At 40.7% G+C, this 13,900-nt stretch overlaps 1 protein-coding gene across 4 annotated transcripts in view; it reads right to left on the bottom strand.

The window, feature by feature from the left end:
* Positions 1-2,555: 2,555 nt before the first annotated feature.
* grik5 (glutamate receptor, ionotropic, kainate 5) overlaps positions 2,556-13,900 on the bottom strand; it is a 79,085-nt gene continuing 67,740 nt past the window's right edge. For 2 of the 4 annotated variants that reach the window (XM_039806844.1, XM_039806845.1), the window contains exons 16-20: positions 13,124-13,289; positions 11,651-11,876; positions 8,312-8,440; positions 5,977-6,143; positions 4,186-4,800 (exon numbers count right to left, since the gene is read on the bottom strand). In XM_039806844.1, the coding sequence (XP_039662778.1) occupies positions 4,186-4,800; positions 5,977-6,143; positions 8,312-8,440; positions 11,651-11,876; positions 13,124-13,289 (1,303 nt within the window). Of the gene's footprint in view, positions 4,801-5,976; positions 6,144-8,311; positions 8,441-11,650; positions 11,877-13,123; positions 13,290-13,900 lie in introns of all 4 variants that reach the window. The other 2 variants (XM_039806846.1, XM_039806847.1) reach the window with 2 other exon arrangements.

Below are 13,900 nucleotides of genomic sequence, written 5' to 3'. Positions count from 1 at the left end.
TTCAATGTTTGCCCAGACAACAATGCCAGCATTTCACATTTTTTTCAGGGGATTTATAAAGGGCTGAACTGGTGGGTTTGTATATATTTTGTAATACTCCTGAATATGTACTGGTGGAGATCTGAAAAGATAGCATGTAGCTCCTTGACTAAAGGTGAAGCAGCTTTATATGTATTGGAGGTGGCATTCAAATCAAAGGGCAAAGAAGAGGAAAAGGAAAAGACAACGTAATATGTTCAGGAGGCAGGAAACACTGGCTTTCGAGAATTGAGAATCAGCTGCTGAAAAGCATGACATTCATAAAATCTGCTGTCAGGAAATGAAACCATAAAAGACAAACAATAAGCAAACACAAACACTGAACAGGATAACGCAAATTTAGTTATATCTTGAATTGAAAATGTTGCATCAGCTAACCTTCAAATCTTGGATGTCAGCATTTAATTTAACACAGCAGAATGACTTTTTTATAACTGAGTATAGTAACTATAACTAAGGGTGTGTATCAAACCGCCCCTTAGATCAGTCTACAGTGAGTATTTTGGGACCTGATTAGATAACTGATTCAATGAACACTGAGACACTGATGAGTCAATGACCTGCAGTGCAGAAAATGCTAATACAGCACTTGATAACAATGTCATATAATAATACAAAATACATAATCTCTGGGATGATGGGCTATTAGCAAAAGACCAGGCATTGCTTCCGAGGGGACTCTTTCACAGAGGTGTTGTACACAGAGAGCACAGCTGCAGCACTTGAAAGTGATCACAAAGTGGTACGTTTGGTTACATTTAAGGGAAATCCTGCTGCGGTAATCCTACCTCATTTTATTCCCACGGACCTAAAGCTGATCTGTTTTAATTGTGATCATAAATGTCATTTTTTTGTACTAAAAATAAAGCAGACTCAAAGGAATAAGGCTGACAATGTTGTATATTTGACTTATATAACAAATCCCATGAAAAGATCAGAACAACCAAAGTGTTGGTCTGTCTCTCAATATTTTCCAATTTCTGCAGCCTGTTTGTGGCACTCAACCCCTTTGGTCTCACTGAAGATTCAACTCTTAAAAAATGGGCACAAATATAAACTTTTTTATGAAAATAGTTATTAGCAAACAGTGTGACTCATTATTGTGTGTTTAATCTTTTTTTTTTTTAAATGGAGGTCTAGCACAGATAAATAAGCTACATGAGGCTTTGGCTACTTATAAGTCAGATCAATTCATAAGGTTATTGGTGGTTTTGGTCTTTTCATTGGATCTGTTGACAATAAGAAAAATATGAAATATCACAAGCCTTATTCTTTAATGCTCCTTGTAATTATAACACAATTACTTACTGTAAAAGCAGTGGCTACTTGGGAAACTGGAAATCTGTTTTAAAACGTATGGTATGCTTTGAATAATTATCAGCAATAAATAAAGTTCCAAATTTGAAGTTAAAGGGTTAAAACATGCAAATCCACCAGTGTATTTGGTGTATTATTTAAGCACCGTGGCTAATATACTGTAGTGTTAAGATTTAGTTGGAGTTTCCCACAACAGTAGGGGCCCTATCTTGCACTCAGCGCAATTGCCTTTGTACACCGACGCTTGTATAATTCCTATTTTGCACCCAACGCACAGCGGACTTTTCCCTCCACAGACGCACGTCGGTAAATTAGGGAATGTATTTGCGCTCCCGGGGCGGTTCAGCGAAAAGAGGAGGCGTGTTCCGGTGAAAACGTTCCCTGGTGCTATTTTGCAGTTTCAGAAAACAATTCCGCCACAGACCAGGAAAAGCCTGGTCTAAAGTCAGGGGCGCATTATTCAGATGCTATTTTAGGGGCGCATGCTTGGCCACGTGCGCACAACGCACATATAGGTCTACACCTTGCTTCTCTCATCTACAGGGACGCAGCAATTCCCATTTTTGCAAACCATACATAATTACAAGGAAAAATATTACTGAAAATGCGCTTCAGGTGTTTGGATAGATCAGGAGGCACTTTACAGTACAGTCCTCAAAAAGTCGCAGCATTCTTTGTGGCTTGTTGCGTTTTACACAACATTTCCATGAATCATGGATGTGTTGATGACATAAATGAGGAAATATTAGAGGACTTAAGGAGACGTGATGTTGAACTACGGTGAGATTGGACACTTGGAGGGTCCGGGAGTGGTAATGCGTGATGCACTCCTGGTGGAGCGGGTGGACGGAGATGGAGTTGGGGGAGGAGGAAGGGGCACAACAGGTGCAGGTGGTGCGTTTGGAGGCCCACGCTCCATGGCTGCAGCAATCCTCTCCAGACTTGAGGAGATGTGCCCGAGAGGCCGCAGCAACATCGCCACCCGGTCAAGACAGGCATTTATTACTTTGCCACATCTCGGACAGCTCCCGCTGGCGTGCGCCAGGAAAATCCGCCGTCATAATAGCAATCCGCCATGGAACAAGCGCGTCTGCTCTTAAAGGGAATGTGAGATGACGCTCTGATTGGTTATTTTCACGTTACGCCCAAACCACACCTAGCTACTTCAGACCAACCCATTTTAGATTTGCGTTGGGCGCAAGACTCATTTATCCTGCCGGTATAATAGCAACAGTGCCCAAGATCCGCCCACAAAGCTACTTGCGTTCTGCGTTTCATACTTGCGTTTCAGATCGTTAAAATAGGGCCCTAGGTCTGTAACATTAACAACAGGTTCCTATCCCAGCCCGAGTGAAAAAAACATGTATTTCTTCTCAATCTATTTATCAGCATGTTTCCCTGTGTTCAACACCCTCCTGAATGAGTCCCCAGTCACCGAGGGGAGTAATTAGGCGATCAAAAGCTTGAGACTGTATTGACAAGGCTGTGTTGAGGCTATCACTCTGGCGGGAGCCTCTACTGTGAACGGCCAAGTCTGTCTGTTAAACAGAGAGAAGCGAAGAAGCTGTAGCTACAGTTTGCTGGCGCATTAACAAGCCCCTTTAAAAGATGCCCAGAATTAACAGATCAGGACAGATCTAATAATGGAAGTAGTTCAGTTAGGGATTTCTCATTCAAATTCAGTAGCGTCCTTTTCACTCTCTGCCTCTTTCTATTGGATCTTCTCTTTCTTGCCTCTCTGGCTCTGCCTCGCCCGGTCTCTCTATCTCTTCTACGCTGTGTGAACACAGGTGAAAAAGAAATAAAGGCTTGGCAAGTGGTACCCAGGATAACGAGGGACATTCATTTCACATTTCAAAGCCTCTTGCTCTTCCTCCTCTTTTTGTGGCTGTCTGATTATCTAACATTTGTAGAAGGGTGCTGTTGCTGGGTACATGGTTCTCCTCACTTTAAGTAGTTACAGACAGACTTACAGGAAGCACACGTTTACATACACACACACAGTGTAAAGAAAGGCAGACAGTTTCCTCTGCTACCGTTTGCATTATGTTGTCTTGAAGTTGTTTCATCTGCCTTCCCTGATAACATCCAAAAAGCAGCTATGGGACGCAGGGAGGGACACAAAACTCTAGGACACAATTAGCTGCAGTCAAGTTTCTTAGTATGTTATAATCCACCATATTGTCACACATAGTCTGTATTTAACTCTGTAATTCCCACTTAGAACAATGGTAGCAAAACCAAAAAGACAACAAAAGAAAAAGAAAACAGGAATAATTCTCTGGAAGTCTTTTAGTTACTGTTTTTAATCACATTCGGAAACAGTATGTCCTCCAACAAGGCTTCATTTTACTAGAGGGGTAGAAAACTTCCAGGGAATGTCAGTGGAAGAAAACCAAAACCCTCAAATCTAAAGGTGAAGTGAGAGGGGGAGTAAGGAGAAAAAAAACGAGGCCAATAGAAACCATCATCTGGTCATGTGCATTTCCGCTCAGATTTGTCCAAACTGAACTGTTTTCCAGAGATGATTACAGAAGCTTAACTGACGACCATCTCACAGCGTGCTTGTAGCCAGTTCTGTCTGTAGGCCTCAAGCTCAACTGGAGAAAGGGTCACTGTTTCTCTCCTTTATTCTTCTTTTGAAAGGTCGTCTCATTTTCTATTGGCTGACCTCGCAGAGTTCAACGTTTTGTCCCTCCATCTCTCCCTCTTTTGTTCTCCGATTAATTTAAACTGTGGAAACAAGCAGTGTTTCTCTCCACAGCACAAATGTTCCTCACACTTCACCAGCTCCCTGCAGCCCTCTCACTCTGCCCATTGCATCTGGTCTCAGTCCTGGTCGCCCAGTAGGTCTGTGGTGTTGCTGTTCTGTGGAGGTGGAATGGGTCGGGAGGTATGAGGCGGGGGGCTGTGGTGATGCCGCCGCGGGCTGGCCCCCCCTCCGCCCTCACTGTCTGTGTTGGATGAGGATGGGGGTGGGGGTGGGGGTAGCCTCGGCAAGGGTGCAGATGAAGGTGGTATTCTTGTTGTGGTTGATCCTGATCTTAGGCTCTGGATCCTCCGGCACTCCTGGCAGATCCGCACATGGGTGCAGCTTCGGGCGGGCAGCATCACAGGGGTAGGGGCTGGTGGAGGAGGGGTGGTGTTGGCCCCTAGTGGATCATCTGGAATCCGTTGGGGCCCAGGGCCCAGATCGGGAGGCCCCGTCCCTCCTGCTCCACCTCCAGCTCCACCTGTCAGCGGGCCAGCTCCGCTGTACAGCTTGCCGTTGCTGAGGCGCATTTCCCGGACCAGGCGCAGGGGCCGAGGGGCCCCCAGAGCTATGCGTGTGGGATGACGCAGGGCTGCTGAGCTGCTGAGGGGCCGACGGCGGCGCATACGGGAGGTCTTCTTACAGGAGACGGCGTTTCGGAACTCTGTGATCATCTCCTGACAGACAGACACCTAAAGGTGAAAAGGAAGGAGGAAGGAAAAAGGGTAGGAGGGGCGCCACAGACACAAAGACAGGCAGCAGAACGAGACGGTGGTAAGGCAGTACATAAATAGGAGAGCGGAGGGAAAACAATTTTTTTTTTAAGGAAAAGCAAAAACAAAAAGTAGAAACAGGAACAAGGCAGAAAGAACAGACACAGTAAGGCATGGAAAAATTAAAAGTCGCAGGAGATGCAAGGGCACAGAGATCAACAAATGGAGGGATGGTTTTAAAACAGAAATGAGAAGGTGATGGGGAAGGATGTGGAGATGAATAGAGATGGGAGAATATCCAAGGAGCAGAGAGAGTTATTACAATCCAAACACCAAAATGTTTAGTTTATGAGCACTTCATTATGGCACTATGCACTATGAACGGACAGGCAGGCCTGCATACTCAGGTGCACATAAAGAAAGGCACACTCAGACACATACAAACAGTAAGACACCCACAAATCTTTTCATCATTCCAACAGCATGACACTACTGTAATTTGCACACACAACGACCAAAATGCATCAACATGTCCACTACAGACAAACAACATTCTCATTGAAATCATAATAAAAAAGTAATGTGCTCACATAAACAGAAACAATACTCGTTATCAGAGAACAGACACTGATGACAGGAGGTGTGTGTGTGTGTGTTTGAGAGATAGAGAAAGACACAGTGAAATGGGTGAGAAGTAATCCAAGAATGGAAACGAAGAATACCAGCGTACATGTGAGGCATGTAAAAGAAGATACATCATGACATTTAATGCCAGGGAAAAAGATCACACTACTTCTTAATGCAAGCAAATATTGGCATTTCTCAATATTGCTTATCCGTACCATCAAATTTAGCTCACAAACACTTGCTGCCACTGTTAAACACCAAACGCTAAAAACAGGCAGGACATGCAAAGTGAAATCAAATTATCTATTTGTTGTATACATTTTGGACACTACAGCAGTTCAGTGCCGCATACTTGAACATTCCTCTCATCTCACATGCACATAACACATTGATCCTCAAATGTTAGAGAACATACAAACCAACAAACACTTACAAATGGAGGCAAAAGCTGAAAGAAATCTACTCACTCACACACAAACACACAAAACAACAATAAAAAAGGTTTGGCGGGATGCCATGGGAACCTACTGGGGTGTGTCTGTGGGGTCGGCGAGGGCAGGTATGGGGGCATACCTCATCTGTCTCTGCAGAGCGCCGTGTCGACCACACAAACTCCATAATGGCCACAAACACGGCAATGATGAGGCCACAGATCAGCACCACGAAGATGCCCCCAATGTTCTCCATGCCCAGACCTGAGAGTGGGCCACAGGAGACAAACGTTAGTACACACATGCACACTGGCATGGTTTTAAATGTATTACTTTACTTTAAAATCGACTAGACATGGACTACTACACAGCCTGTGAAAACTGTATAATACCTTCTGTGGATCTGGAAGAGCTCTGTTAAAGTTCAACATTTCGGGAAATATAATTGTTTGCTGGCTTGCAGAGAATTAGGTGAGAAGATTGATACCACTCTAATAGGATAAATATTAGGGGTGTCATAATTATCCAAATCCACAATTTTAAATAAATAAAAACATGTTTTAGCATTGATGGCTACGCCAATGTTACACTGACAACTCATCATGCCATTTACATTTTCAAATTCTTCTGTAAAAAGATAGGCTACATGGTATCAAATGTCATATAACCGCCATATATTTCTGTAATGTACTAGGCCTATACTAAGGCCATCTGGTCAAATTTAAATAAGAAAGCAAATAAGTACTCCCAAACTGTCAAACTATTCCTTTAAGTCTGAGAAAGATTACTAAAGTGACCTAACTTTTCTCAGAATGGGTTTTGAGACCCCAAATGTTTAATCGACAGCCTGTGTAACAAACTGCAGGGAGTTTGAAAGACCACTCAGGGAGGGTCTAAATGTAGCATCTAAAAATATAGATTTCTCAGCCTCTGCAGCACCCCTTCATAAAAAATCTGTCTCTTGCAAGTGTCTCAACTACGACGGAGCATTAGGGCCACATCAAAGGGAAGAAAATTAAGGAGGAAGATTTTTTATTTATTTTGCATTTCGAGAATAAAGTCGAAATGTCAAGAATAAAGTCAACGTGACGAGAATAAAGTTGAACTACCATTTCGAGAATAAAGTCGACATGTCGAGAAAAAAAATTATATTTCAAGAATCAAGTCGGACTTTTGAGAATAAACCAAACTACTAGCTTTACCTATAGTCTTCTACAAAATGCATTGTGAAGGCCTATATGAATTCTTGAAATTATACTTCAGAATCGGTTAATAACAAGGAAATTCTTTCTCTTTTAGCATGAACACAGTATGGTGATAAGTAATAGGACTTTGAAGAGATTGTGCCGAAAATTGCGTCTGTTCAGAAGGAGAAACCACACAAACTTGGAAGAGGTGGCCGTATTCCTGCAAACTGAAATAGCTTGTAATGGACAGATGCAAGGGTATCGATGGTTAATCCCATATGGTTACACCTACACGCAATACAGAGAGGATATGTTGTAACCTCACAATACACAATAAGACAATTGATCAAATTGTTTTATCCTTAAGGAGTGGAGCTCAGGCGAGCGCAGCACTCCAAGGATGTAACCCATATCTACGATGTTGCCTACATGGCAACTGGCATGGCGGACAGTCGCTCTAATGTGATTAAGTGATAAATGAGTTGAATTTATTCTCGTCATTTCAACTTTAATCTCGACATTATTCTCGAAATGGTAGTATAACTTTATTCTCGTCATGTTGACTTTATTCTCAACATTTTTACTTTATTTTCAAAATGGTATTTCGACTTTATTCTCGCCATGTTGACTTAATTCTCGCCATTTCGACTTAATTCTCGACATTTTGACTTTATTCTCGAAATGCTAAATAAATAAAAACAAATCTTCCTCCTTAATTTTTTTCCCCTTGATGTGGCCTTAATGGTCCGTCGTACTCAACTTTATGTAAGTGCAATACTAAATTGCTGGAGTGCTCTTTCAATTGAATTAAAAAGTCCAAATGGCCCATGATGGAGTGGCTGAGTGAATACCAGAATTATGAGGCCCTGGAACAATCTAGATACACCGTACAGATAAAGCTAAATGATGCAGAAAAGTACTGTAAGCATGGCGTCTGTTTTTTCAAAAGAGATTTCCATCTGACAGCAATGGCAGAAATGCTGAGGCATTTTTATTGTCTTTGTCATTTATACAGGCACACACACACACGCACATGTGGACAGACTCACTCTAATAAAATTCCCATTGCACACCACCTGAGACAACAGAAGACATTTGGGAAAGTAGATTGTGCTAAGCACCCTTCACAAGGACATTAGGTTAGGCATTAGCCATTAGCTGGACTGTAGCAAAGAATAAGGAGACTATTACTGGGGACATTAGAGGGAAGGAGGGAGAGGAGACATACAGCTGCGGTTGACTGACCCTTTGCACGGTGGTCCTCCTCTTTGGGGCATCGGCCTCCCTCCCACCATCTCCTCTTCAGTATCTCCAGCCTGTTATTTTCCTGCAGCTGGAGGATGGCCAGCGTGATCTCATCTCTGAACGGAGACCCTGGGACATGACAGGAAATCAGGATAAGAGCAAGTGGTGGAGGATGGAAAAAGTGCAGCAAAAGAGCCCAAGAGGAACAAGAGATGGGTTATTTCAGAAGAAGAAAAAACCTTGAAATGAGAAGAGAAAAAGTGTAAGAGGAAAGGAGAGGAATTGCAGGGATAGTATTGCTGTTGCAGCCTCGAGATGGCTACGAGCGATCTTACTTTGAGAATAAAGAGAGGATTAGTGAGCGATAAAGAGGGAGATTAAAAGAGCCAGTGGTACAGCTGCTAGTCATTCAGCACACAAAGCATGTTATAAACTAGATACAGTAAAAAACAATGGAAAGGTTTAATGGGTAGGTTCACTACAAATTGCAAGTATGTGTGTATATATATATATATATATATATATATATATATATAGTTTTTTAATTCTATTTTAGCTATTCAGTAGACCTTCAGTTTTCATCTGAACTGCATTCTGCAAAATTGCTGATAGTGTGCTCTGTGAATTGTTACAGGGTTGCTGTTTCCAGATCACCTGTTTTAGCCCATATCTTCTGGGAGGCAGAAACAAATCACTTCCCACCATGACCAACCATTTCAAAAATACAATAGTTTTATCCCCCACTGAAATACACAACCTGAACTCCTAGCTCCAAATGTGCTTTTACACACTGCAGCAAGTCCACCAGCATATCGGTTTGGTCATCGAAGTGAATTATGTGGAAATAAAGGAATAGTTTCACATTTTGCAAAATACAGTAAGCTTATTCGCTTTTTTTTGCCGAAACTCAGATGTGAAGGCTTACGCCACTCTCATATCTGTATATTTACTGTAATATAGCTACAGTCAGGAGATGATTAGCTGGAAACAGGGAGAAAAAGGGTGGTGGTCAAAAAAAAAAAAAAAAAAAAAAAAAAAAACAAAAAAAAAAACAAAAAAAAAATATTTTAATATATTTTTTTTTTTTTACAAAAAAAAAAAAAAAAAAAAAAAAAAAAAGTTTTAAGGGGTTTTTTTGGAGGGCCCCCCACTTTGGGGGGGGCACCACCAACAACCCCCCGGGCAAAAAGCAATCAAGTGTATTTCCAAATGTCTAAATGTCCAAAGGTCAAACTATCCCTTTAAATTGAACTGTGCCTGGAGGTGAGCCAGAATACCTGCTTGTTTGTTTTACATTTGGTTGAACCAACCCTTTAAAAAGTATTTTGAAATATCAAAATCTTTCTCCTGGTGTGCCTCTTCATGGCTGTGTCTGCTCTCTATGCTGATATACAGTAACTCAGCTTTATCTTTCTGCACATCTTTGGTCTTTCATATCTAACTTTCTGTCCTTCTTCTCCCTCACTGTAGTCATGCCTTCCTTCTCTTCGTTAGAACAGATCACTGCGATGCAGTGACACCACCTCAGTGAGCTTCAGAGGAGCCGGACGTGTGTGAAAAAGCAATTAACCGCATGTTCATTACTTTCAGTTGAAATACTTACTAATCCCTCAGATAAAAATAAATCAAGCACGTACAAGACATTTTTCAGATCTAATCTCTCACCAATCAGTACTACTACATGTGTCTATTTAGCATAATTGATCTCATGCAGGTGTTTCTGCCTCTCCAACAGTCAATTACTTTTTTTATTTCTTTTACTATGGTAGATGTGGTGTATAGAGAAAGTCATTTAAATCAGCATATTAACACACTTGTAATATATATATATATATGTAATCTTTATATTTTAAACTACAGTAAATCTGTGACAATACTGACCATAAGAGGCATAGAGAATATGTTTATTAGGGGTGCACGACATAGAAAATGTCACGATTCGATATCAGGCTCAAGATTCAATTCAAAATCGATTTTAGATTCAAAAACGATTCTCGATTAAAAATGTTCCCATGTGATTGCAGTAGACATACAATTAAAAATAAATAATTTTCAATAAAAAAATATGAATCGATTTTTGGAATTCTATGAATCGATTTTGAATTGGTCGAGCTTGAATCGCGATTCGAATGTGAATCAATTTTTTTGCACACCCCTAATGTTTACATCCCTGGTACTGCAATAACATAAGCCCAATGACATGTGTAAGCAAACAGTCTGTTACAGTATATCATGAGCTGATGTTCGGGGCTGGATGTCTGATGTGTGTCTGACCGTAAACAAAGCTCAAAAACTTGATTGCAAGAATATCACTGCAAATTCAATCATAATGATTCCCAATCGAGGGTTCAGGACCCCAATAAGGGGCTGCAAGATTAATCTAAAGGGTTGACTACCAGGAGGAATTAAAATGTTGCTACATATTGTCATGTTTTATTTTTGAGACATTTCTCTAATCTTTGCTTTTTTTCTTGTGAAATACTATATAGTTTTATCTCTCTGGGCCTATTCGAATGAAGAAGTGTAATTAGAAAAGTCATTCTAACGGCTCAACTCCACAATAATCTTATTTTTTTAAATTCCTGAAAATTACTGTAGCAGTTTTTTGGAACAGGTCCAAAAAAAACAATCAGTGTTGCCTCCCTTGTAGCTTCCCTGCACTGGTTACCTGTATTAATTTAAAGATTAATGTCAGGCATTTTTTTAATAAATTAAAGGTCTAATCAAAGACGTGATGAGGCCATTGTAGCCTTAGATCTTCAGACATGACTGTATGTTTGCTGCAGGCGCTTGTAGGCTTTGAAATGCTCTGCCTGAAAAAAAACTAAATCAATATTGATGTTTTCACAACCTATTTATAGGGTTCAAAGACTTGTGATACTGTAGTTTAATTAAGATGTTTTAAACTGTATCTATCTAGCTCCTTTCATTTTTATTGGTGTTTTTATGTTTTGTTTCAATATTTTGTGATGTATAATGTGATAACATACTGTATTTCTCTAAATAGCAAATATAGTAAAAAAAAAAGAAAGATAGAAGAAAAAACAATTTACCAGATAGAAGCTTTACACAATGATTATCTCTAATAATGTGACTTCTTAAGGAGTGTAAAATGTGTTTAACTAATGATATAATAGAAACATTACAGATCATTTAATTGACTGTAATGAACTAATTAATCTCAGTTATTATTATAATGTACAAACGTAATTACCTTCTAGCAATTCATCAAATTTACAAGTTTTACTTCAAGTTTTTACATTACCTGTTAGTTATTACATTCCCAGCTGCTACAGGCATGTATGTTTTGTTTGAAAAATTATATATTAGTATTATTACCAAGTGGCATGCCAATGCCATAGCCCTTGGTATCCAGCAGGCCTCCTATCTTTGTGAGATTACAGTTGCGGCCGCGGTAGTACTCGTTCATGGTGCTCTCCATCAGAAAGGCGTACTTGGAGTTGACCACACGGGCGATGCCCTCCTCTGTGCTTTTCACAAATACACTGGGCTGCTTGGAGTACATGTAGTTCCACATCCGCTGGTAGGTCTGATAACGTGAGTTCTGCAGAAGAATGGGAACCCACAACAACTGAAATTAAAAGCCGATTACAGATGTGTTTGTCCTAACATGTCCTATCATCTGTCTTTGAAACAGAAATGAAAGTTGATCAAAATGAAAGAGGGAAGACAAAGAAAGAGAGATGCATCCTCGATAAACATGGGAGGGAAGTATATGTAGACAGAATTAATAATGACAAGAAGAGTAAAACATCAATTGCAAACAGATGTAAAAAAGGAGAGAGGAGAATAGAGGTGGGAAAAGCAACGTGAATCAAGGCAACAGATTATTCGCTCATGGTGTAGCTGATGCATCATCTTTCAAACAGATGGAGGTAAATCAGCACACAGGAGGTGGTTCAGCAAATATGGTAAGCTCTAAAACAGGATTGAGTGTTTAAAATGTACAATTACATGTTGCATCTCTTTGTGTGAGAAGAAAGGAAAAGAGTAGACAGGAAGGAATTTGTGTGCAATAATGTGAGTGTGTGTGTGTGTGTGTGTGTGTGTGTGTGTGTGTGTGTGTGTGTGTGTGTGTGTGTGTGTGTGTGTGTGTGTGTGTGTGTGTGTGTGTGTGGATTAGGCATTGAGTGGGGTGATGTACTGTAGCACTGAAACTGGTTTATGTAGGCAAACAGACCACTCTTTTTTATATTCTCAATATGGATAAACACCACGAGAATGCAAAGCACACGCTCACAATTTGGCATGCAGCCATTTCCCATGCATGCACACAAATAAGCAAATACATATTCTTATACACTCACCTAAACACACTCCCACATGCAAACAAACCTACACACAAAGACAGACCACACTCACACACACACACACACACACACACACACACACACAGCTCAATGACAAACACAGATGCCGACACAGATGCTGCCAGCTCTCTCATAAGCAAACATGGGCAGTCAGCCACTTAACACAAACAGCCATAAAGAAAACAACAGAGGAACTCAGAGATATAGTAGCAAATATGAGGACAACCACTCACTCTAGGCAAGGCAATAAAGACAAATGCAGTGCACTAAATCACAAATGCACGCACAAAAGCAAAACCTTTATGAAAAATTGATGCTATAAAAGGAAATTCAGGAAATTGTCAGATTAAATCCAACTGCCATCAAAAACAACACAATTCAATATGTGCGCAAGGATACAAACACACACATACACATATACCCGTTCAAAAATGCCAAACACAAAGCCAACCAGAGCCATGGCTGCTGCAGTGGGTCCTACCATGAAGAAGGTCATGGTGCTCCCTCCGTGGATGGTGCCATACTCGATGTTGGTCTGGTCGGCCAAGTCGTCCGGAGACTCGATGGGAACCTCCATCCTCTGGACGGTCAGGAAGGCTGCCAAGTTAGCCGTGTAGGAGGAGATGATGATCAGGGTGAATGCCCACCTATGAGGTGGAGACAAGGGGAAGAAAACAGTGAAAAGGTTAAGTAAGGATGGACAATAAAGATACACTCTTTTATCACGGCATATGGGATTTCTGTATCAAAATGTCCAAATCCAGATATATTTATCACATTGTGTCATATAAGAATTCAGTATAACTATAAATAAGTCCTGCTTATTGATTTGCAACATAGCTCACAATGGCCTATGTAAAAGAGAGAGATATCTCAGTATAAACAGCAAAATCTGTGAAATTCCTCAATATATACTGCATTGTCTCACAGTATTTATCATGCTAAAAAAGGAGCTCATGTTTCCAGGACTAAGAGATAATACTTTACACGTTGAACATCAAAGATGATACTCTTATAACCTTTCTTGCATGTCTAAAAACTTTTTTCAAGAACATCATGTACTCACTGTACTTAATAATATCCCCCCATCCCATATCTTGCTTAACTCAGTGTAATTTGCTCTTCCTGTCTTCCTCTAGCCTTTATCTCCTTAGCTCCTAGCGATTATTATTTCTTTACTGTGTGTGTGTGCGTGCGTGCGTGTGTGTGTGTGTGTGTGTGTGTGTGTGTGTGTGTGTGTGTGTGTGTGTGTGTGTGT

This window comes from Perca fluviatilis, chromosome 7, assembly GCF_010015445.1.
Source record: "Perca fluviatilis chromosome 7, GENO_Pfluv_1.0, whole genome shotgun sequence".
NCBI classification, from domain to species: Eukaryota; Metazoa; Chordata; class Actinopteri; order Perciformes; family Percidae; genus Perca; species Perca fluviatilis.
This window is presented reverse-complemented; position numbering and strand designations above follow the sequence as displayed.